Genomic DNA, 23,461 nt, shown 5'->3' with positions numbered 1-23,461 from the left:
TCAGTCTCAGCTGTCAATCATGATGTTTCACATCAAATAATCAGTGAAAAACCAAACTTACACATCAAACAAAAACTTGATGTGTACTTTGATCTGTTTTGTTTTGCGTGGTCCATGTCCCATCCACTAACATGGAGGAGGCGGGGTGGACGAAGTGTGCAGCGGCCAGCCACCAGAGGGCGATGGAGACTCTTGGGAAGCAGTCATCGCGTGCAGCAGCCGCTCTCCAGTCCTGCAGGGGGCAGCACATCTCCCCTGCCGCTGCGAAGACGAGAAGAAGAGAGCGGATATCCGGTGAAGAAGAAGAAGCATCCGGAAGTTGGACTGTTTTTGACTATTTCTGACGAAGGTGCGGAATCTTCACCTCTCTTCAAAACTTTGACTCACTATTATTCACGTATTTTAATCACCGAGGTTGTTTTTTGTTAGATCCTGAAAATGTCATGAACAAGACGATGGTCGGGTCTAAAACTGAGCAGCTGTATTTTATCTTTACGAGGTTCAGTTCCTAGTTCAGCTGCTCGGTCTTTGCCACAGATAGACTTTGTAAATGTCAGTATTTTGATTTATTTACGGAAAGTGACACATATGGAAGAACTTAATTGTGCGACCATAACCTTTGTATCCTTCGTTTCATCTGACGTGTTCTCGCCTCAGTGCTAACAGTGGCGGGAACACGTCAGAGGGCTCACCGTGTCTCCATGTTTGAACTGACGTCTCTTTTCAAACTGAGAGAACAACAGTGATCACAGATAAATCTACAGTTTCTCTATTTTGTGCTACTCGGGTTGTGACCATAATTTGTCACGTGGAGGCTCTGCTGAGTCTCTAGGACAAAGACAAACACATCATGGATCTGTGTCACATTGTAAAATGTTTCCTGTCATTTGTGTTCATATAGAGAAGCATTTGATTTGTCCAGTTTCACAAATGTGACAATTTGCTGTGTTTCTCATCATGTTAAGAAGCATTGTGTGGGTGTCACATTGGGCTCTGGGTTATTGCGATGACCATTTCCACTATTTTTAATTATAAACTAAACAGTGATACATCCAATTAAAAATCTAACACTACAATATCCTAATATACATACATTATAACAGAGGGGTCATTTTTCTGCAATGAGTACTTATAATAGTCCATGTACATTTTGCTGAATATACATACATATGTTTACCAAAGTAGATATCTTTGAAGCAGGGCTTGTAATGCAGCATGTTTTGTAATGTGATACAATGTGATAATAGCAAATTCAATTGTGAAAAAGTGATCGTGTTTAGGTTATTTAAGTTGTGACAGTTACATAGTTTCACAACAGACAAGATGTGGAGAGGGTTGTTCACTCACCAGAAGATCTGGGGCAAGATACCGAACCCCAAATTGCCCCTGACGGCTGGGCCAACACTGTGTGAATGATTTGTGATAGAAAAAGCTCTGTGTATAAAAGTACTCTGTAGAAGTGTGCATGAATGGGTGGACATGATTTGTACTGTGTGTAAAGTGCTTTGAGTGGTCGATGAAAGGAAAGCACAATATAAATCGCAATAATAGGTTTGTTGTAGTTTATGGGTTCATCTACAGGTATTGTTAACAGGAGCATTACTCCTAGAGACATTATAGTGTCTAGGATAGATATTTAATAAAGCATGTGTTTACTGTTGCAGGATGCCTTTCTGTTTCTGCCCCCAGTGTGGGACGAAGCTGCAGTCTGATTTCAAGTTTTGTCCATCCTGTGGAGAGAAGCTTCCCTGTCCCGCTGATGAACCTGGAGCTGTGCGCTCAGCTGCTTCTTTAAGCACAAGCTGTGAGCCCACAGAAGGCAAGGGTACACATCTTGGCTATATTTTATAATTAATTAATTTGTCATATTTCTAGATGCTAGACCGTTTGATTAATAAGTACATTTTTTCAACAGCCCAAGCAAGTTTCTCAACAGCCCCAGTATCAACTCGTCCTGCACTGCGAAAGAATCGTAACTTGCTGCAACTGGACAGTTTTAAAGATGCCACTCCACCTGTGGTGCCCTCCCCTAATCCTGTCAGAGATGGCAAGAATGAAGGTGATTAAAATCTGAAAGCAATTTTACCCTAAAGTTATTTTTGTTTTAGTTTCCTGATGCAAGAGGAGAAAGTGCATTCAGTAGTGTGAGGAGATTATTGAAGTGCCTGTGTGTTATTTATATGTTAGCAGAGTAAGGTTCCCAGCATGGCATCTATATTTAAACACTTTCTGACCTAAAATAATACATACTGATGAATAAAATATGTGTTTTGTATCAACAGATAATGTCGTTAGATTGCACACATCCTCACCAAAGCAGCATAAAGTCACTTTCAAAGTCAACACTGAGGTAGAACCAACTTTAAAGACTTCACCTTCTCCTGCTGTTAGAAGTCCTCGGCTGGGTGAGCTGAACCACAAAACAAACATCATCTATTAATCTATTCATTCATACAATACTTAAACTAATACTACGTGCTCTGTCTTCTCTGGTGTCATGCACTGTTCTTTAATCCGTATCTGTATTGGCTGCATCCATGTGTAGTCAGGGGAAAGGCAAAACTCTCCAGTCCTGCTTTGAAGCAGGATAAAACACGTGAGGAAGCAGAGGGATCAACAGTCAGCGGCTCCCCTTTAAATTCTCCAGTCTCCTCACCAGTCTCCAGGTCTCCTTTAAAAGGTGAGCGACACCACACAACATGAGATGTTACGCACATATTCATTCACAAACTGGTTCATTTAACCACTCAGCCTCTCATCACAGGATACTTAAGTTAACATGCTTCTGTTAACATCTTTACACTTAAGTCTGAATCTTACAGACTCACATGCACCTACTGATACTAAATTGAAACCTTATTTCCATGGATACAAATAATTGTTATTTTATAATTGTCATTTTAAAATCAGGATGTCAGTTTAAACCACAGGAGACACTGTACATCAGTTTTTACCTGTGTAATTTTACCTTTTTTCTCTAAAATAACTTTCTTGCAATGTTTATATGAATGAACAGGAACAGGAAAAAGCAGAGCTAAGAAGGCAAAGCATGCGCCCGCTGTGAAGCCCCTAGAGGAAGGCGAGGAAGTGACAGACACAACGGGCAAGAAGTGGAAACTGATGAAACTGCTCAATCAAACCTCGACGGAAATCATCTACGAAGGTGAGACAAGAGAATATAAGAGCGGTGCAGGTATCGGTCTGATTATCATCACTAATATGCAAACTTAACAATGATGTTCTGACTTCACAATTCCTTGAAGCAAGTATACGTTAAAACAAGACAGATTGATGGCCGAAATAATTAATGATGATAATCTGATCACATTTATTAAAAGTTTGAAAAACTAAAAACGAGATGATAGATTTATATTTTTTCATCCTCTTCAGTTTCTCAAACAGCTTCACGATCCAAGGAGTCGATTTACATTCTCAAACTGGTAAGTGTTTGGAGTTTCTTCATTCAAATAATGATGTTATTATCACAGTGAAGGTAAAATCATTATGTAGTCATCAAAGATCATATTTTGATTTGCTCTCTCAATGCTTTTCAGTTTTCTTCAGTTCAATTTTACTGACTAGGATCAATAAAGTGTTTTTCATTTAGGGACCTAAAGATGGAAAAATCTTCAATGAGCAGAACTTTCTGCAGAGAGCTGCTAAACCTGCATCTGGTGAGGGTGTAGTGTTTCATTTATGTTTAGTAAAGCAAAAAAAAAAATGTGGTTCCAGAAATCATTGATGAATGTCTGTCACACATGGAGGGTGGGCTGCAGTCATACAGCCGCGTGACTCTAACTCTTCTGATGATAAATACAAGTAAACTTTGTTCAAACTAAAAGTAGTAACATCAGTGTTTATTAAAGTAAAACACACAAAGTCTTAATAGGTAAGTCAGAAACAGAACCACTCACCGCTACAGTCTGAAGTAGAAGTACCTGTACATAGTTAGAAGAGTTCTGTCACAAGCGTCTGCCATTAATTTCATCTGTTTAGAGAGTAGTGGACAAACAATCCTGTCAGTCTGGGAGACAAATCAAATCAAATGCAGTTCTGATTTGGAATGTGTGTAACTTTTCATATGTATGACACATGATAACCCTTCTGTTGTCCTGTTGTCTGTCTCTCTCTAGTGGACAAGTGGATCAAACAAAACAAGATGGATTTTCTGGGGATTCCTTCCTGTGTTGGCTTTGGTCCTCATGCAGATTCCTACAGGTCTGGTTAAGTTTATCTGTGAATATTTTCACACAATATTAAAGTATTTTACATTAACTTGGGTTTTTGTATGTTCTTTTTTAATAGGTTTCTAATTGTCCCCAACATGGGCCAATCTCTGCAGTCTGTCATTGATGAAGATGATGGTCTGGCTGAGAAAGCTGTTCTTCAGCTCGCCTGTAGACTAGTGAGTCTCGTGTCATCTATACATTTTACTGGTTGTCAAAAAATAATTTATAATAATACATGATCCAGAACTTATCGCTGCTTTCGTAATAAACTAACATTTCTCTCTCCCTGCAGTTAGACGTTCTGCAGTACATCCATTCAAACGAATACGTTCATGCTGATATTAACGCAGAAAACATCTACATCCGACCAGGACAGACATCACAGGTGAGAAGTATTCTGACTGTACTCTCAGTCAGACAGTTGAAATGTGTTATACACTGACCACTCTCTCTCTCTCTCTCTCCCCCTCTCTCTCTCTCTGTGGGTGGGTGGTTATTGGCGGATGGGTGTGTCGGGTTAGGTTTACCTCGGGGGATACTGCCATGCTTTCAGGTACTGTCCAGGGGGCCAACACGTGGAGTACCGTGAAGCAAGCAGGACGCCACATGAGGGCAATATAGAGTTCATCAGCCTGGACGCACATAAAGGAGCAGGTGTGTTACTGACTCCTCATCCAAAAACTAAAACCCTCCCGTCGTTGTCAGGGAAATAGAAATCATTTCACCACATACTGTACTGTATACACTGCCAGATTTATTTTTCTTCCTTCAGCTGCAGTCCTCCCACCGTCCATCTGTCCACAGAGCTGTCAGGCACACACATGTCATAAAACTGATCTAGTCTTATGCTGATTGTGATATATTTTAATGTACAATCTATTTTATTTTATTCAATTTTGACTTATTATGATAATTTAAAAAAATTAATTTATCCCTCATGTAACTAAGGAGCTCCCATTAAGATGCATAATGTCTTGCTGGAGGATTCTGTTTAAGATGAGCCTGAAATTAAATACCAATGTTTAATATATAGATTCAAGCAGAGGCAAATAACACAATGAACTCAGCAAACATTGTAGCACAGAACAGACACAAAACACACAGGAATCAACTATATATAGGTTTGAAAACTAAAAAGTAAGTGGCAGAGTATATTTTTATGACATTATGCCGGCGGCGACAGCCTGTTATTAGAGGCATTAGATTTTGGGGTCTTTGTTTTCGGCTGCCATCGTTTGTTGTTGTCTTATTCTTCTGTGATATTTCTGGTGGTACATCATGGTTCCAGATTTCAAAGTAAATGATTGGAAATGAATTATGGGAAATAAAAAGGACACGTTAAAAGCGGTCACTTTGAAAACTTAACATTCATGAAGCCAAACCTGAGGGGAAACAGTTGTGGTCATCACTCTGTGTTTTCTGTTTTCAGCGCCGTCTCGACGCAGCGACCTGCAGTCACTGGGTTACTGCATGCTGCGATGGCACACAGGTCCACTGCCATGGAGTGACCTCAGTCAACCAGAGCAGGTCGCCACCCACAAAGAGAGGTGAGAGAATATATCCCAACCCATATACTTTTACAAGTCAGTATTACCAAACAAATAGAATACAAAAACTCAATTAAAGTTCTCACTAGGTACATGGATGATGTTCCTGCACTGTTAAGTCACTGCTTTGGGAGGACGAGAGTTTCCAGTGAGTTCAGATGTGTTTCAGATACAGTATAAAAAAGTGTTTGATTTGATACCATCCGCTCATCTTCAGTGTGATTTGATGTAGGTGCATTTCAAAGCTTCCTGACTGCAGTGATGGATCTGCAGTACTCTGAGCAGCCTGACTACTCAGCGCTGAAGGCTGGGTTCAGTACAGCCTTACTGCATATGGGGGGGTCACAGGAGCAGCCACTCTGTTTTTAAGGTAAGAACACACACACACGACTGTGAAAACAAATATCCCCCAGGGGATAATAAAGTCTAAAGTCTAGACTGTATATACATTTGTATTCAGTCTGAAAAATTTGAAGTAGCATGAACTTTTAGATTTCCCTGTCCAGAGGTTGAAGATGTAGACCTGCGTTGAACCCTGCTGTAGTCCTCCTGATTGGAAGAGTAGAATTTTGATTTCAGATGTTTATCAACTAATAAAAACAGAAAATTAAAATCATATGCATGCTGTTTCCTGTCTTCATGAATTGTATTAATAAATCTCTGTGTGTCTGTCTTTTTCTATGTTCTGCCCAGCCGCCGTCCCTGACAGTCGAGACAGTGGCGTCCAAATCCTTCCATTAGAGCTGTTCATGTTTCTTGTGTGTAAGTGTGGACATTTTAGAGAGTAGCCACTGGTCCTGTGTACAAAATCACCTTCATTTCATCTTGATGACATAATGGTTGGATAATCTGAAAACCCCTTTTTCCGGTGCCTTTGTTCTAAGCAGGAAGTTTACTTGAAGTCAGTGGAAGCTGTTATAACTTTGATTGTTTTGTTTTTTAAATTTTGATGTGATAGATTTTTAAGAGAATTTTATGAGAGAATTAATCCCTGAAGCTAAGTTGCATTAGTGTGAGCCATTTTCAAATCTCACCAGAGGTTCTGTCCTTCTTTCAGTTTGTTGATTTGGGAAACATAACTCTCAATACTCAAACTAATTTTTAAATTTCAAATGTATTCTTGCATTTTTTGTCAGTCTTCTGAACTTCTCACTGACCCCTTCTGTGACTGTGTTGCTCAGGCTGCTGAACCAGATTTTCCAGATAAAATGATGCCTGAAAGTAACAGAGCAGTTAAACAAGCAAGATTCACGTGTGAATGACTCACATGCAGTAAGAGCTGTGTTCCTGATCTACTTATGGATCTATGCAGCTACTGAGTCATACATATACAAAAAGAGGATAAAATGATAAGATCATTTGAGATGGCTAAATATATTGTTACGGACAATTCAGCAATCAAGCAAAAGCAGGAGTATCTCTGTAGCAAATTCTGTGTGACAGTAACAATCCGTTTTTAAATATGTCTACATGTTTTATTTGAGAGAAATTGAAAGAAAGTTTGGAGATTTTTTATTTAAACTTGTTTTATCTGTGATGTTTTATTGCACTGAAAGCTGAGTGATAGATTTCAATATGTGAAAATGACATGTCTGCTTTATCATGTTAAACCTTCATGTTTTGGTTCCTCAGATATGTTGCACTGGGTTTCAGTATTGCAACGGAAAAGGTGGAGGGATTCAAGTTCCTGGTTTCTAAAGGACACATTTTGGTGACATTGACACTTTTTTAGATCTTTTCGCATCATATTCTGGTTTTATAGTTTTTAAACATTTCCTCGTTAAAAACGGTCGATACATTGACTTTTCTAACCTGTGAATATAAGGGTCAGGGCGGGATGATCGTAATGTTCTGTCCTTAAGATGAGCCAACACACAACTGCTCGACTCACTTTTCAGTACTTTTACTTGAATAAAGTGGCTGCATTTCTTTTTCAAACCAGTTCCTTTGCATCTTTTTTGTTTTTTTAATGTTCAATTCTTACATTACATGTCTTCCAATTTAAAGAGTGTCTAAAATTAGATTCATGAACAGTTGGTGCTGTGCAGTTTGTCACAGTCCAATTCATTCACCACAACAGCAGACGTAACTTTTAAAGAAAGCTTTATAAAGTTTAAACATTTCTGAACATAAACATTTCAAGACATATACAATTCTTTTATATGAAACAGTAAATATCTCTTATTGTGCACACTCTTAAAAGTAATTCAGAAAATAAACACTGTTTTCTTTCGCCTGATCTCTTCCATCCTGGCATTTACAACCTTACATCCCTGTCTCTTTAGGCACTTTCTGAATGACGAGGCTTCGTAGAACAATGGAAAGCAATGACGTTGACAGACTATGGCGCCCTCATGAGGCAGCTTTTGTACACAGCTACAGAACTGAGGGCGTCCTCTGAGTGGAGCCTAGCTTACACACTTAAAACTGATCACTTGAGCTCTTTATACAGACATGCTGGCAGTGTGAGGCAGCGACACATGCAGGTTTACATATAGTTTTACTCTGCACGTTCTTTCCATGTTTGTAAAAACTGGACCGAGAAGTTTTTGGAGAGAAACTCAAACTGCTGTCTTCAAAGTGTTTATACTCATTTCTCATATATATATAAAACACATGTTTCAGCTCAGGCCCTGGTGCAGCTTTGACGTTTCATTTCTGAAAATTCTCATCTCTGATGAATAATATGAAAATATCCTGTTGGTTTCAGGGTGAATTCCTGCTTTGAAAATGACTTCATGTAGATGAAAATCCTCAGACAAACATCACATGGTCAGTGAAAGAGCTCTGGGCTGTGCACCGATTTAACACTGAAAATCATGACCTCGATATTTTTCCCATATCCGCAAATACTGGTAGCTTGTAATGCAACTCGGCAAATGATTGTATGCTTCTCTGTGGATTGAAGAAATCCATCAACTCCAACATATAAAACTTTTTCAAAATTATTAGATCAATTAAAAAAACACACTAATAAAGCCAAGAACAAGGCCGCTTTTAGCTGCTCCTGAAATGTTTTTGGACACTGAATTTTCACATGACAGGAACAGATGAAAGTGTAAACTGAAGTGGCATCCCACTGTAACTCAGGCAACATGATAAGAGCATGTGTTGAATGAACAAAGATCTACTGAAGGGTGTGTGTGTGTGTGTGTGTGTGTGTGTGTGTGTGTGTGTGCGTGTGTGTGTGTGTGTGTGTGACTTTCAGACGTGACTGAAGGTTTATCATCAAACCCCAAGGTTTATCATTCTTTGTCAAACAAGGCAGATATGTGCACAAACTCGGCCGTAATGGAGGAGCTTGTTTGTCTGAGCAGTAAGTGGGACATCCTCAAGGCCTCTGGTCCCTCGGGATGAGAGGAGGGAGTTGGCATGAGCAGAACAGAGCAGGAAAAATGGTTTCGCTATGGTTTCACTGTGTCATTAGAAGACAGTCGTGGCCAAATGGCTGGGAGTGGAGGGACGCTCCTCTTGGTCATGTGATGTGTCCTCTTCGGAAGGATTTAAAAGACACAGAGGACATAAAGTCATTACGCCTGCAGTGACATCGTCACATGATCAACGACTGTTTACTGACAAACTCTTCTCACCGTGTTGTTCATCTCCCTTGGGTTCCTCCTTATCCTCAGGTAGTTCGATCTCTCCTAAATCGTGCACATCTTCCACACTCGACTCCTTTAAAAAAAATATATATATATATATATATGCAGCTCAAATTTTTTTTTATTATCATAAAAGGTCTAATAACAGATGGTTCGATAAATAATGTTTACCTGTGATTCAGAAAAACGATCTTCATCTGAGTTCCTAAATCCCTCTGGGGCTTCCATGAGGATCTCAAGGCCGTCTGCCTCCTCCTCCTCATCACTGCTGAGAGAAACGAAAAGATGTAGATCGATGTGGCAATAACAACAAAAAACATTAAGGTCACAAATGTACGCACATCAATTAAAAACCCTTATCATACAGTTTTCCTGCTTTTGTCTTCTTCCACTACTATATTATGTTTAACAAGATTACGTTTTTATTTTATAGTTGTACTATTTCAGCAAATGTAAATATCCTGAACGTCTCCTGCATCATTTTGTACACATTTCTACAAAATTCAGCCTCATTGGCGTCTCCACCGCTGCATCAGTCATTTTTCATTACGTCACTCATCAGCATGTAAACACATTCATGTGCATGAAATGTTCCTTCACACACTAATCTTCACAACAATATAAAATACAGTCATGTGGATAATAGAAAGACAACCTGACTCAAAGAGACAAAACCACTCAGCATTGAAGAGGGTTTGTTTGTGTTATTGGTCCATTTATGTCTTTGTAGTCGTCTCTGACTGACTTTCCCACATGATACAATCACAGTCACCTCATACAGAGGCTCCAGCTCAGGGGCCACAGACACCTCGAGCACCTCAGCCTGTGTCTGGTTAACACGTTCAATAATCTTTGATTAGTCAGAGAAGCTTTTGATAACTGTAAAGAGATGAGTCATGACAGACAGTAAATTGTTGCTCATATGTAACAGAACATATTTATTTGGAGCCATGTCTCTGGTCACATTTACTTTCAGCTCTGATTTTGGCCTCCACCAACTCCTGAGGAAATATTTTGGCTCTTTAGCTGCTTAATGCTCAACTATGTTTGGAAGCAAGTTGATAACTGTGTCTGTGTTTGGTGCTGAGCAGGTGATGTGCAGTCGGTGCACAGAGCTCATCGAAGCCATGAGTATGAGCCAGAACAGTTCAGTTTAAAACATTACTTCAGTCGTGTCTGTGACAAAAAACAACTCTGACCTTCCACCAGAGTAGAAATTCCCTTCAACCTTTTCTTCTTCCTCCACTCTGTGTTGGATGTCAGGATGTTGGCCACGCTCCTCTTCCTTTTGTCTTTCCTCTTTCTCAGGTCGTTCCTCTTCCTTTATTCTCTCATCTTTCTCTTGTTGCTCCTCTTCCTTTTCTCCCTCATCTTTCTCTTGTTGCTCCTCTTCCTTTTCTCCCTCATCTTTCTCTTGTTGCTCCTCTTCTTTTTCTCCCTCATCTTTCTCTCTTTGCTCTTCCTTTTCTCCTTCGTCTTTCTCTCCTTGCTCCTCTTCCTTTTCTCCTTTGTCTTTCACTTGTTGCTCCTCTTCCTCCTCTTCATCAAGGTCAGAGCAGTTGAGAAAGTCAAAACTTTCGAGGGCCGTCTCAACTTCCTGGATGAAACTAGAGGAAGTAGGAAAAGAAACCTGTGGAAAAACAAATGCAGGTGTTAATAATATCACTATCGAAACTACAAAAACTCCACATGAACCTTTTCTTGAGCTCACCGTAGGAGCGTCCTCTGCTTGTTTGGGCTCCTGACTGGACTGGTGTGGCTGACAGTGTTTCTCTGATGCTTCTAGCTGGTTTCCACCCTGTGCCTCAGTGGTGCTGTCCTCTGTTTCTGCTTCAGCCTGTAAAGAGGAGTCCTCGCAGGGTTCATCCTTTACCCCCTCTGCTGAAACACACACTTGTGGGATGCCACTTTCAGGAACATCTGCTCTCTCCACTAACGACACAAGAGGTACAGAGGAGACGTCAGGGCACGAGCAGCTCAGGTCCACTGAGGTGTCTGAGAGGTCAGTGGACTGCAGAGATGCCCTGTCAGTCACAGTACAGTCCAGGCTGCTCTCGCCCACTTGGCTGTGAGAGCAGGAAGTCTGCAGATGGCCGTTTGGCACAGCATCTGTCTGAGAGAAGACCTCCCCGGCTTCTGTCTCGTCCTCCTCTTGGTTGGACGAGAGCGACGGCGTTGACACGCTGGACTTGTGGGGAGTGAGTGACAGCTGACTGGTGAGAGTGCTCTGCAGCATGTTGGAGGCCGTCAGCCTCTGAGCGTGATGAGCCAGCGCCGGACTGGAGGAGTCGTCGGAGGATTCAGAGGAGTTAGACCAGACTGTCCCGTTCTCCATCTCTCCCTGTCGCTTCAGCAGAGACTAGAGAGGAAACACAGGCAGGAATAAAAACACTGTAAATGATGTATAAAAACTTTTACAGGGATCAGAAACATTCTCTGCCTCCAAAGAGGCACATCAGAAAATGTTTGACAACCACTGGATGAATCAATCAAATTCAATTTACGAAACAGAACACTAAAATGTAGAATTTCATTTAAAACAAAGCAAAAATAAATTGCTTCTTTGAATTTCTGCTATGTTTGCTACATCGTAATATGAACTGAATATATCAGTTTTTAGCTTCTCTTCACATTTCAGCTTATATGTAATGGTGATGCATCATTCAGAACTCATGAATCTTTTGATCAGATTTTCTTTACATATACATCACAGCTTTATTACTTTTGAATAATACATTATTATAATTTTTTGGTTTCTTCTACTATGATCACTATAGACTAAAACTACAGCTACATCTACGTCCCAACACACCGACTGCACGGAGGTGAATCGGGGGGCGGTATGGCTGAATTCACAGCGTAACGATGGCCTCCTGTCCTTCGCAACATCGTGGAACGCCTCCACCATGGAGCAGTTGGGTCTGGGCCTGCCACGGGGCATGCTCTTCAGCGAGGTGAGGAAGAGGAGGAGGACATGATGGAGCGCTACTCAACCACTATTAAACAGCTACAAGGACCACAGCTTCGCTCATACAAACTGCTGCTGTCACACAACCCATGACTGCTATCATTCATTCTCCTCACGTCAGGCACGCCACTCCCACAACCACATGTCCTACCACACAGTCCTCTGTGAATATCCTCACACACATCAGTGCTACCGCTACACACAAAGCAGTTGGGGAGCAGCTGAAATAGAACAAGCCAGTGACATGACAGTAATAGTAGCCATCAGTGACGTAAATGGCAAATAGAAATATGTATTTATAGTAACAATAGTGATTTGCATGGCTGTTACAAAGCATTTATACAAATTATGAACCAGGGGCTTGTTTCACTCAGATATTTCAGACTTGACTGCAGTTTTAAGTTTGCTCTTATGATGGGTTATTGAGAACTTTGAGACCAAAGGTACAGATGAGTTCTAAAGCTGCACATGCAGATAAAGTTAGTGGCAAAAGAGCAGAACGTTTCAAATGAATAACGTCTGTGGTATTTCTATTTTGGGTAATTGAAAATGGACAACACTGACTTTTGTGCAGTCATCTGCTACCACGGAGATCACGAGGACATGGTGGCAACACACAGTGAGGGTGCCCCTTCTTATTGCACGGTGAAGGAATGAGCTGCTGATGTAATTCTGCTGCGTTTTTAGCGGCATTCAAATGTGGAGGCGGAGAGTCTGGAACATGAGTCACCCTCACAACATAGAAGACTATTGACAAGATTCAACATCTACAAAGAAGAGACGCTCCACGACCCCTGGAGTGTTAAGTGTTAAATGTAGGAGGGGACAATGTTTGCTTAGTTTTCTCAGAGTGACTCCTTCTGTTGGCCTTCAATATTTCAATAACTCCTTGATTTAAACAAGTTACACAGATTAAAACCTCATCTCAGCATCATCAGCTCCACGTCTGCACTGTGTTGACATTTCAGTTTTTTTTCCTCCGTAACTGAATTAATTTTCCTCTAAACAGAATGGAGCCGAGCTGTCTGATACGGTTTGCATGATCTTGCATGTTTTATAGTTTGGAAAAAAATTTACCCAGACCACACAGCAAATTAGTCCGTAACTCTGACTCTGTGCAACAGATGAGTGTAGATGTTCATCTGCAGCCTGAAGATCAGTGAGATCTAAACCACAGTCAAAGTCTGTATTTGTGAAAAAGGCCACAGTGGTGTCAGAGCAGGTGTGGTGGAGCTGCTGTTAGTAGAAAAACCGAGGCTGAATAATGTGACTCACATAAAACACCTGCTCCCGCATAGAGGGCGTGTCTGGAGGGCTCTGATTGGACAGCAGCCGTTTAGAAACCGTACTGGTGGATGATGTCTGGTCGTCCTTATCAAACGGACTGAAAAAGAGAGAGAGGAAAAACACAGAGCGTAAAGTGAGCCACAGGGATATCGACACTTAAGTCTAAACACTACAAAAAATAAAATAAAAAGATCCTGAGGACACGAGATGTGTGCTGCAGGTTAGTAGAATCAATCACAGCATTGATGATTAGCACACGTTCTCCAAAGCATTGAATATTTTTTAATGCTTTATGAGCTTGAATGCGAGTCATCTTCAAAGTACAACAATCAGGGCTGATTTATGATGCATGTAATCACATCATGTGGGAACAGAAGCTCTCTGGTTCACTGAAGTGGAAATTTCCAATCCCTCACTTGCATCTATGTAGAAGTACGGAGATGTACCTCGAAATAAAAACGTGGCAAACACAAACCTCCAGGTGACCTCCAAGTTTAGCTTCACCGTCCCCAGGTCGTTGATATCCACAGCGAGCGTCTGGGGGAGTGGGCAAAACAGGTCGAGCATTTCGCAGGACACGCTGCCCACCACCACGTGGTTGGCCAGGCTCTTCAGCTCCGTCACCTTGACAACCAAATGCCAGAAAAATGAGGACATGGAGAAACCAAGACGAATATGTAGTAAATTAAAGACCGGCGATAGAATATTTTTATTATTGATAACAAAGCACATGAAAAGGAAAAAAAACATTAATCGATCCTGCTAAGAATTTCCTGTGTGGCCAAAACCCACAGAAGATGTAATATCATTAAGAGTATTTGGTGATAAGGGCCAGTGTCGATGTGCTATAAACAAAAACACATGATTTCAGCAGTAGAATTTAGACGTTATGTCCTGCATCCTCTATTTTACAGAAACTTACACTGAACACAAACACTGAAGTTGGCACCATGTGTTTAGATCCAAAGCTGTGATGAGGACCAACAAATGCACCATTTGTTCTTTTCTGAGAAACATTTGCTAAAAACTAGTCTAATTTCAGAATAATACAATAAGTAGATTTAGAATAATATGAGCCTTATCTTTAAAAAGCTGATTTCATTACCTTGATTGACAGCAGCTCTGTGACGAGAGGCAGGAAAATATACTCTTCGCTGTCCCATATCTGCTTAGCACTGACTTCCACACGGCCTCGTAGCCTCCAGCGTTGACGCCCATAACGCATTAGTACCTTATGCGGCCAGAAAAAGCTGATGTGATGCAACAGGCACAGTGACTCTGTAAAAATCTGCATCTATACTCTAGAATTTTCCATTTCTTACCTCATACTGATCACCAGCACACAGCCGAGCAAAGCCAGCGAGGCCTGAAACATCAGAAATCAACAGAGACATGAGAACTGGACTTACATGAGGAATAGGAAGTGACATTTGTGTAATAAGTGACTCACCCTTCATCTTGACATGAAATTCTCCCATCTGGCTTTCTAATTCACTCTCAAGTGAGCACATGTGCTACAGAGACACAAAGAGTGACAGGTTTAAATAATGGATCATTTGTTATAACATGTAGAACTGAAATGATCGAATGATTCGTTTTTGGAGATAAAGTTGACAAGAAACTTTTGGAAAACTGCTTTGTCATTTAGCAAATTTTCAAGCAAATTTTTTTTTAAATCACTGTTTTTATATTATCGGATGTTGTGACATGTAGCTCTCTTTTTTCTTTTTTTTCTCCAGGCCATATGCAGCTCACAAGACATTTTGATCCAGGCCAAAAATATTCTTATGATGACAATTGATTTGTTCTGCAATAAAATTAAATAACATAAAATAGTAGATCCAAATAGCACATTCAAAGAGATCGCCTCTGGCTATGTTAACCTGTTGAACGAAAAGGGAATACACACGTAGCGGTTATGTGCCATCATCGACAAGTTTCATGGTAACTGTCAAGATAAGATAAAGTAGATGCGGAATGTCGCAGAGCTATGTGCTATAATTACAGATGACATAAACAAGCCAGTTTGCCTATTTTTATGGGACATGGTCACAGTGATGAAAAGGCTCCATCATTACAGCTCAAAACATGCAGCTTAACTGGATGAGATTCGTGGACAAAAGTCAACGCAGAGTTTGAGAATCTAACAATCAGCTTTCAGAAGACCACGATCTGACAGAGACAATATTATACAGCTGAGAAGCTATTAGAAGGTGCTCAAACCAGATAAAGAAAAGTTCGAAGCACATTAATCACATCAAACGTGATTCTCTGTGGCCTGTGATGAAACAACACACATGACAAGACAAGTGCAACTATAGAGGGGGGGACGCTCTGCATGTTTATGCTCTGTAAGAACAAAAACCTGCTGTGATGTCTGAATATGATGGTGAATTTGCTTAACTCCTTCAGGAAGCTGGCAAAAGGTTTCAGGACATGAAAAGTAAATAAAAAGGAATTCAAGGTATTTGCTCTGCTGTTTATTGTGGAACCAGCTGATGTGCCCAACACAACTACAGCAACAAGCTCCCTCTGCTAGAGATCTATAAATGAAAAGTATTTCCACAAGATGTACTGATGTTTACGTCTGTGAAATCATTTCACTTAAGACGGACTGATCCAAACCTGGAAAACCAGCTGCTGGTATTATCATCATCATCACTACCATCTGACATCAGATGCTCATCAAAGACAAGCACTTCTATTAATCACCTTAGGTGATTCAATATGGCCGGAAAAGGATGTTTTAAAAAGTAGAAATGGCCCTTGATAGAAAAAAAAGTGTCCCAGCCCTGTCTTGATATTACACTGAATGTTGGTCAAACAAAACAAGTAGTTTAAAGACATCATCTTGGAAAAGATCTTCTTGAGATTCTGAATCTGCTGATTACTCAATAACAAACGGACTGCGTAATCTATAGTAGAATACTATTTACTACAAAAATATAAATAGCACTGGAGCCATTGTACTTGCTGACACATAAAGTTCAGACTTGTTGACCTCAGTGCTGTCACTTGCCTCTGTACACTCCCTGTAGCCCTTGTTGGCTTCGCTCAGGCTCTCTCTGGCCTCCTTGCTGCCAGTGGCGGAGTTAAAGGCCGCCACCATCTTACTCGCTCCATCACGCAGTCGCCGCTGTATACAATACGCATCGTACAGCTCCTCGACCTGCAGAGGCAACAAGTACACAGGTTTAACACATTGGTATAATGTGGTCTGATGAAAAACATCACAGATTAGACATGTATATTTTTTTGCAATTATATTTTTCGTTTGTTTGATTTTTCAGCCCCTAATTATGTGATTTTGTAAACATTCAATGTTGTGTTGAAAGTAGTGGACTGGCAACCCAAAAGACAAAAGGCTACATCAGCATTCATTCATTTTAGCTCTGCTTTTGTCTCCACCTCCGCCGACCCCTGACACCAATATGAAACTCTTTGGCTGCTAAATGCTCCTCTATGTTGACCAGTCACTAAAAGTGCCTTCCTCTGTTTGGAGTGCAGTGGGTTTTTCTGAACCTTTTCTATATAAACAGCTGATGAATCTGGAAAGCACAGTGGTGAGACTGATACTGAACCAAAGCAATAAAGTTGTGGGTTTGAAAACCACAACAATCAGTCAAATGAGGCTAAAGCTCTGCAGAGCTGAGGGCTACAGCAGAGCTGAGGGCTACAGCAGAGCTGAGGGCTACAGCAGAGCTGAGGGCTACAGCAGAGCTGAGGGCTACAGCAGAGTAAGGCGTTAGCTCTCTTTTACATCACACATCTAGTGACAATATGACATTGAAAAGAGCAACTTTAAATAGTAAACACATGAAGCTTTTCATTAAACCTTTTCATACACACCTTGCTGAGGTGGAATTCCAAGCGACGCATGAACCTCTCTATGGCTTTCACTTGCTGCAAAACACAAAACAATTATTAGGCTTGACAAGATAAAACCATCTTATTCTTTCGTTCTCACAGTTTCCCTGTCCTACATTCATGTCTGTGTACAACACGTGTGAATGAAACTCACCTTATCCAGCTCATACAATGACCCCTGCACAGGAAAACAAACAAATAGAACATTTAGCATCACAACACATCAAATCAACATCCTGACTGCAACCAGCCTGGTGCTGAATCATGGTCAATACTGGTGCGACTGGTTTGACGATGTGGGCTCTCACCAGACGACCATTCCTCTTGTTTTCTCTGATCTGCTGACCCAGACTGTCCAGCTCCAGCTGGTGGACCTGCAGGTACGACCTGAAAACAAAAACCCACAGTTACCTCTTCACTTCAACCCTCCAAGATCACTGGTATCCTGCATTTTGAGTGATAGTCCACCATGCAGGCTTCTGGAGCAGAGCCTGAGATGTGTTTACTCACTGTAAGCCTCTGCGTAAGGCAGCGTAGACTTCATCCAGCCGCTCTGGCTGGGGAGTTTTAGTGGGTGGCAGTTTGGTGGATCCTGTGAACATCCTGCTTCCTTACAAGGCACGTTTCTCTTAGATCAAACGGTGCTGAGGGAGGGAGAGGCAGGGGGAGAAATGGAGCATGGGATCAGGTCTGATAAGACTTCCTGATTATTTCACATGAAGCACATTCAAATGTGGCATTAAGGAAACAGGCAGGGCAGAGATTTAACGCTGCTCACCTGCTGAACGGAGAGATACTGTCACTACTGTCGCATGCTTGAGGAGCTGAGTGTAGCACTGTGGCTTCAACAAACCAAAAGACATGTCCTGTAATTACACAAAAAAGAGACATTAGTGACAAAAATGTCCTGCTTCACTTCTTACCTCACTGTACCTGACAAGCATTTTTTCTCTGACTCTGTGATCATCAAGGAGTCTGATAATTGTCAAGGTCACTGCAGAGAAAAGTGGTGGGGATAAGGAGAGAAGAGGAGGGAAACCACTCTTTTGCTTCCTCTGTATGATTGTGTTGTTTTGTTGGAAGTCTGAGACAGTGAGCAACATACATGCGGCAGCCACAGTGGCCACCACTGACAACAGTAGGCAGTACAGTCTGTGTTTCTCTTCCCCTTCCTTCCCTCTTTCTCCACCCCCCTTCACATCCAACGCCAGAGTACAGGAAGTCTCATGGCCGACTCTACACAGGAAATTCTACACAGAAGTTTGGCCCTACAATATAAAACCATCCCTCTACTCTGTATGTGTGTGTGTGTGAGAGAGAGAGAGAGAGAGAGAGAGAGAGAGAGAGAGAGAGAGAGAGAGAGAGAGAGAGAGAGAGAGAGAGAGAGAGAGAGAGTGTGTGTGAAAATAGATCCCTTTTTCTACCCTTGACTAAGATATTACAACTCGCAGATTAGCGTGATGCCACAATCGGGGGGAAACTATAGGAAGAGAGGGTCGTGCCTGAGTTAATCTAGTCACAAAAGAGATTATGGATTTAAACCAAACTAATTCTGCCAAGCAGGAGCCAAGCCCATATTAACACATAGGATCTGTGAATGAGCCAACAACAGGACAGAGCCACTGGAGGGATCTGCTCTGCGTTGTCTTACACTAAACTCACAAACGAAGGGAAATGAGCTGATTATCTATGACAGGATCATAGAGTGCTCCACCTGTCGGAGTAGCTGAGGTGGAAAACATGTGGATTATAGTTTTACATGATTAGGAGTAAACACTGCTGATGTGAGAATAAGATGGATACACCCTGCTGTCTTTCTGGGTTCTCCTGCCACAACAGTGAGGACGTGGACTTGGGGGGGGGGGGCTGCAGCCACCAGTGGTCCAGTTAAACCGATAATCTGAGCTGCTACACTGGGGAGGATTAACTGCAGGTGGTCACGGTTAGAACGTGACAAAGAAAAGGTGCCATACCAGAGAGCCTTTACAGATAAAACACCACCAACTCCAGCCACGATCTGCCAAACTGTGCCAAGGAACAGATGCTGGAATCGGACTAACACCTGGAGGAGGGGGGCCCAGCTATGAAAGTGCAAAGTCATTGTGATCATATACACATTGAATGAGATGCAAATCATATACTAGCACCCACACATAAATAGCTAATGTATACCTGCAGCCCACACACAGGCTCTGCAGGCATTTGGAAATATTCATAATAATAATAATAATAATAATTATTGTCCGTCCAGTGTCCTCTCTGTCAGATGTGCTTTTTATCCCCTTCCTTACATTAGAGATCATTAGCTGGATTAATCCTCTGCACAGAGCAGAGCGAACAAAGACGACACTGTTTCCAATCACCTCACAAGACTGGAGTTTTGTTTAAAAACAGCCTTTCATGCTCAAGCACATATAGAGTCTTTCAGGCTGTGGTTAGGGCCTACGACAATCTCAGAATCCCTGTTAATCATTGGTTACTTCAGACAAGTTGATCTTTGATAATAACCTGGACTATGACTCTTATCTTCGTCACATAATTAATCAAGTCTGATATAAAAAATCTGAACAGAAGAGATTTTAGGTACAGTGGAATAAATCAGAGCAAGTTCTCATATTGAGGAAGCTGCAGTTGGTCAGTTATGAAAAAGGTTGGCTGATGTTAGCTTTTCCTCTGATGGCAAATTGATGGATTCTCCTAAAGTTACCACAGCCAAAGAGTAATATCTTACTTTATTTTTGTGTCTGTTTCCAAAAATATGAGAGCAATGTATTACAAAGAAAAATAAATGATGTGGATGGAGGTTTGAACCTTTTCTATTAAATCATAACAACTTAATGTGATCGATTTCCTGTCGAGCAGATCATCCACTGATCCAGTTTGAATAATTCAGATCAGATCTTTTATAAATAGACATTTGGACTCACAAAGCATTAGAGCAGATATACACCGATACAGATCTCACAGCCAATCAAACAAGTGTCCATCCAGAGTGTGTTGGAGCATGGGGAGGAGGAAGAAGAGGAGGAGGAGGAGGATGAAGGGGTAATGGTGTTACAATAAAATGCTACCACCTCTGTTCCAGATTATTGGATTAGTCTAACCCGGCGGCAGCAGGCCACTGAGTCGGATTACCAGCCTCACACACCGCGGCCGTGCTCTTTACCCCCAGTAAAGACGCAGCTCAGGCAGCAAACTTGTGAAAGCGCATCGAGACACATTTAGTATTCCGAACATATCCCACCCCAGCCCCCGGAGATCATCACAGGCCACGGGGGGAAAAAAAGTCCACTCCCGGACCACAGCAGGACCCCCGGACACCCTGGACCCTAACACGGCACAAGCCCACCGACTCACAACTAACAGTGGAACCCCACCGGAGAGACGAACCCCCGGGTCCACGAGAACCAGCTGCTGGGTTTAACCTCGACTACATCACAAGCAAGGCAACTTCACGTCGGCCGGACTCATCAAGACAAATGTTCCCAGGATTCTCGCTGTGACCTTGGCGATGGAAGCAGCAGACCCCCACCCTACCTGTGATTTAATGTCCGACCACCCGCAGACAAACACCGCATTTCCAGCACGATGCTCCGCACAGTTCGCAGAGGTTTTACTTCTTCTGGGCGCTGTCCTTCTCTTCTCCTGGGGTTCGCAGTTTTTTTTGTCTCCACGATCAAAGCAGCAGAAGTGAGCAGGAATCACTTCCGGTACATGCTTTTCAGTGTAAAAGTCCAACATGTGGGGCTCAATTGGATTCACGAACAGGGGAACTTGTATGAAATAGCAATAGACAAGATAATAACAATAATAACAACAACAACAACCACCACAATAACCACAATAATAATAATAGCTACAATAATAATAACAACAATAATAATAAATCTCTGCAGTCAACTTTACTCAAATAAGCATGTTGGGATACTACGTATAAATTCTACTTTTACTCCACAACATAAATTCGACTGCTTGAATTAGAGCTTACTCTGTAAATTGTGCTTTAAACATACAAAACATTTGAAGATCACATATCCAAGCACTTGATTGTAATTCATGTACAACAACTTCCTTACTTACCATCAATAAGCAGTAATTAGGAGGTTATTAAGGGAAAACTGTTAATCAATGGAGTGGTTGCAGAATAAGGTCATTAAGAATAAGGCATTAATAAGTGCTTTATAATGACTAATAAAGAGCCAATATGCCTCTAATATCCATGCTAATAAGCAACTAGTTAATGGTTGATATGTGTTCCCTAATATATAGTGTTACCAATTTTCTTTTTTATAGAACAATCAACATTAAAGCAAAAATTATTATTCAATTCACAAGAACTTAATTGGCAACTTTTATGATAATCTATTTTACTTTTTTTAGGGTAAATGCAGGCATCCATTTTTTAAAATTATTTCTATGAAGATATTTTGAGTTTTTGAGTAAGAGAGACAGGCAGGGAAATGAATCCACAATGAAATGAGTTAATACTCTCACTCATATATACAAGTTTTCAAAAATCCACTGCCACTTAACCAACTTCAAAAGTAAACGAGTAATAATAATCTGTTAATGTTTCACACGAGTCATTTTGCTGTTGTTTTGTTGCAATAATTATTATAATACAATAATTGCTGATCTTATGTGCACATTTTACAATAAACATGTTTTTACTTACTTTACATATTTACTCAAGCAAAGGACTGAATTTGTTCCTTTCTCCACCGATGGAAACATCGGTTCAATTCATGATCGCTGAAATACAACCAAATCTAACGGGCCGCTTTTATTTTGAAACCTCGTCATTCCAACCGGAAACGGTGTTGCGGCTAGTTGCTGTGGCAACAAGGATGTCCCTCGGTCTGTCACAGTTGAGTCAGTCGCTGCTGTCGGTGCTGCGCTGGCGACGCCGCCGTGAATCAAGCGGAAAAACACAGACACGATGTTTCCGAAGCAGAGACAGAGAGAGAGGGGACCGAGGTCAGCAGTGTCACCCCGGGGAGCTCCGGTCCGACGTGTAGGGTCAGATGAGCCGTTACATCAGCGAGGAGCTGCCGCTGCTGCTGCACCGAGGCCCGAGGCTACAAGTTAGTTTGAGCCGAGGGGAGAAGAACATGTGGCGCTGTTCCTTTACTCCTGATTTCCGACAAAACACCACGTCACAGCCGATCAAACCATGACCATCTTCCATATTTAATAACCGACGGCTGGAACCCGTCTGTAGACGTCACAAACACGGAGCGAGGGATCAGAACACAGAATAGACAGAAGTAAATAAACCTCTGGTCACAACACGTCTGTGCTGCTGATGGTAACTTAGTTTAACCCACTAACACGGAGTTGGCTTCTCACTCATGTCCAGCTGCACTTGGTTAAGTTAGTATGTTCAATTTTACATAAAAGACCGAATATAAGTTATACAAGTGTGACAAGTGTTAAGTTAGTTCAGTCCAGACTTGACAAGTCTAAGTTGAGATTTGTTCATTTTTTCATCTAGACCTCAGTGATATTTCCTTGTCCTGCTTTCATAAATAAAATAAAGTTTTTACAAATTTGAAAGTGGGTTTAAAACAGCGTGAAACTTAAATAACTCATTCACAGCAATAAGAGGGGAAACATTGAGAATCTCTATGTTGAGTTTGCCTTAACTTTTCCTTAGCTAATGGACGTCACTGCAGGGAGTAGTACCAGTATAACATGAGCAGGACATTCCCAACCACAGACACCACATGCTCACAGACATGTCTGTGTTGTCAAGAGAAACCTGGATAAATACCTCACAGATAATAAACCAGAATATTCTCTTCACAGCTCATGTTTGATTAAATCTCCCTGTATACACTGGTGAAAATTATTAAATAAGATGCTACATTTCAATTAGAGCTGGAATAATTAGCTGGTGATTGGAAGGAAACTGAGTCCTTTTTATGCAGAAGTACCAATTGTTGACTGTTCTGGCTTCTA

The 23,461-nt window shown here is 41.3% G+C and overlaps 2 protein-coding genes across 5 annotated transcripts; one reads left to right on the top strand and one right to left on the bottom strand.

Moving 5' to 3' along the window:
* The first annotated feature begins 219 nt into the window (after positions 1 to 219).
* vrk3 (VRK serine/threonine kinase 3) lies at positions 220 to 7,717 on the top strand. 3 transcript variants are annotated; one of them, XM_020098846.2, is made up of 16 exons: positions 220 to 349; positions 1,665 to 1,819; positions 1,916 to 2,059; positions 2,283 to 2,405; positions 2,546 to 2,680; positions 3,017 to 3,163; positions 3,391 to 3,440; positions 3,608 to 3,674; positions 4,134 to 4,218; positions 4,306 to 4,405; positions 4,522 to 4,614; positions 4,751 to 4,883; positions 5,659 to 5,776; positions 5,866 to 5,924; positions 6,009 to 6,146; positions 6,470 to 7,717. In XM_020098846.2, the coding sequence occupies exons 2-15, from the start codon at positions 1,666 to 1,668 to the stop codon at positions 6,143 to 6,145; spliced, it is 1,545 nt and encodes a 514-aa protein (XP_019954405.2). In that variant the 5' UTR covers positions 220 to 349; position 1,665; the 3' UTR covers position 6,146; positions 6,470 to 7,717. The 3 variants fall into 3 exon arrangements, with proteins under 3 accessions (XP_019954405.2, XP_019954404.2, XP_069379692.1); XM_020098845.2 differs by having other exon boundaries at positions 1,665 to 1,825; XM_069523591.1 differs by having other exon boundaries at positions 322 to 552; positions 1,665 to 1,825.
* Positions 7,718 to 7,862: 145 nt separating this feature from the next.
* LOC109636861 (rho family-interacting cell polarization regulator 2-like) lies at positions 7,863 to 22,438 on the bottom strand. Of its 2 annotated transcripts, XM_069523564.1 has the most exons (18): positions 21,038 to 22,438; positions 18,279 to 18,366; positions 18,011 to 18,144; positions 17,809 to 17,887; positions 17,655 to 17,678; positions 17,483 to 17,536; positions 16,653 to 16,802; positions 15,084 to 15,147; positions 14,956 to 14,999; positions 14,739 to 14,864; positions 14,109 to 14,257; positions 13,622 to 13,730; positions 12,191 to 12,322; positions 11,090 to 11,737; positions 10,578 to 11,008; positions 9,550 to 9,643; positions 9,367 to 9,451; positions 7,863 to 9,267 (listed from the first exon to the last, which is right to left on the bottom strand). In XM_069523564.1, exons 3-18 carry the CDS (start codon positions 18,100 to 18,102, stop codon positions 9,200 to 9,202), a joined length of 2,349 nt encoding a protein of 782 aa, XP_069379665.1. In that variant the 5' UTR covers positions 18,103 to 18,144; positions 18,279 to 18,366; positions 21,038 to 22,438; the 3' UTR covers positions 7,863 to 9,199. The 2 variants fall into 2 exon arrangements, with proteins under 2 accessions (XP_069379665.1, XP_019954403.2); XM_020098844.2 differs by lacking the exon at positions 12,191 to 12,322.
* Positions 22,439 to 23,461: the final 1,023 nt, after the last annotated feature.

Source organism: Paralichthys olivaceus, chromosome 1 (assembly GCF_024713975.1).
Source record: "Paralichthys olivaceus isolate ysfri-2021 chromosome 1, ASM2471397v2, whole genome shotgun sequence".
Classification (NCBI taxonomy): domain Eukaryota; kingdom Metazoa; phylum Chordata; class Actinopteri; order Pleuronectiformes; family Paralichthyidae; genus Paralichthys; species Paralichthys olivaceus.
Note: the sequence above shows the minus strand (reverse complement) of the source record. Positions and strands in the feature narration are given on the sequence as shown.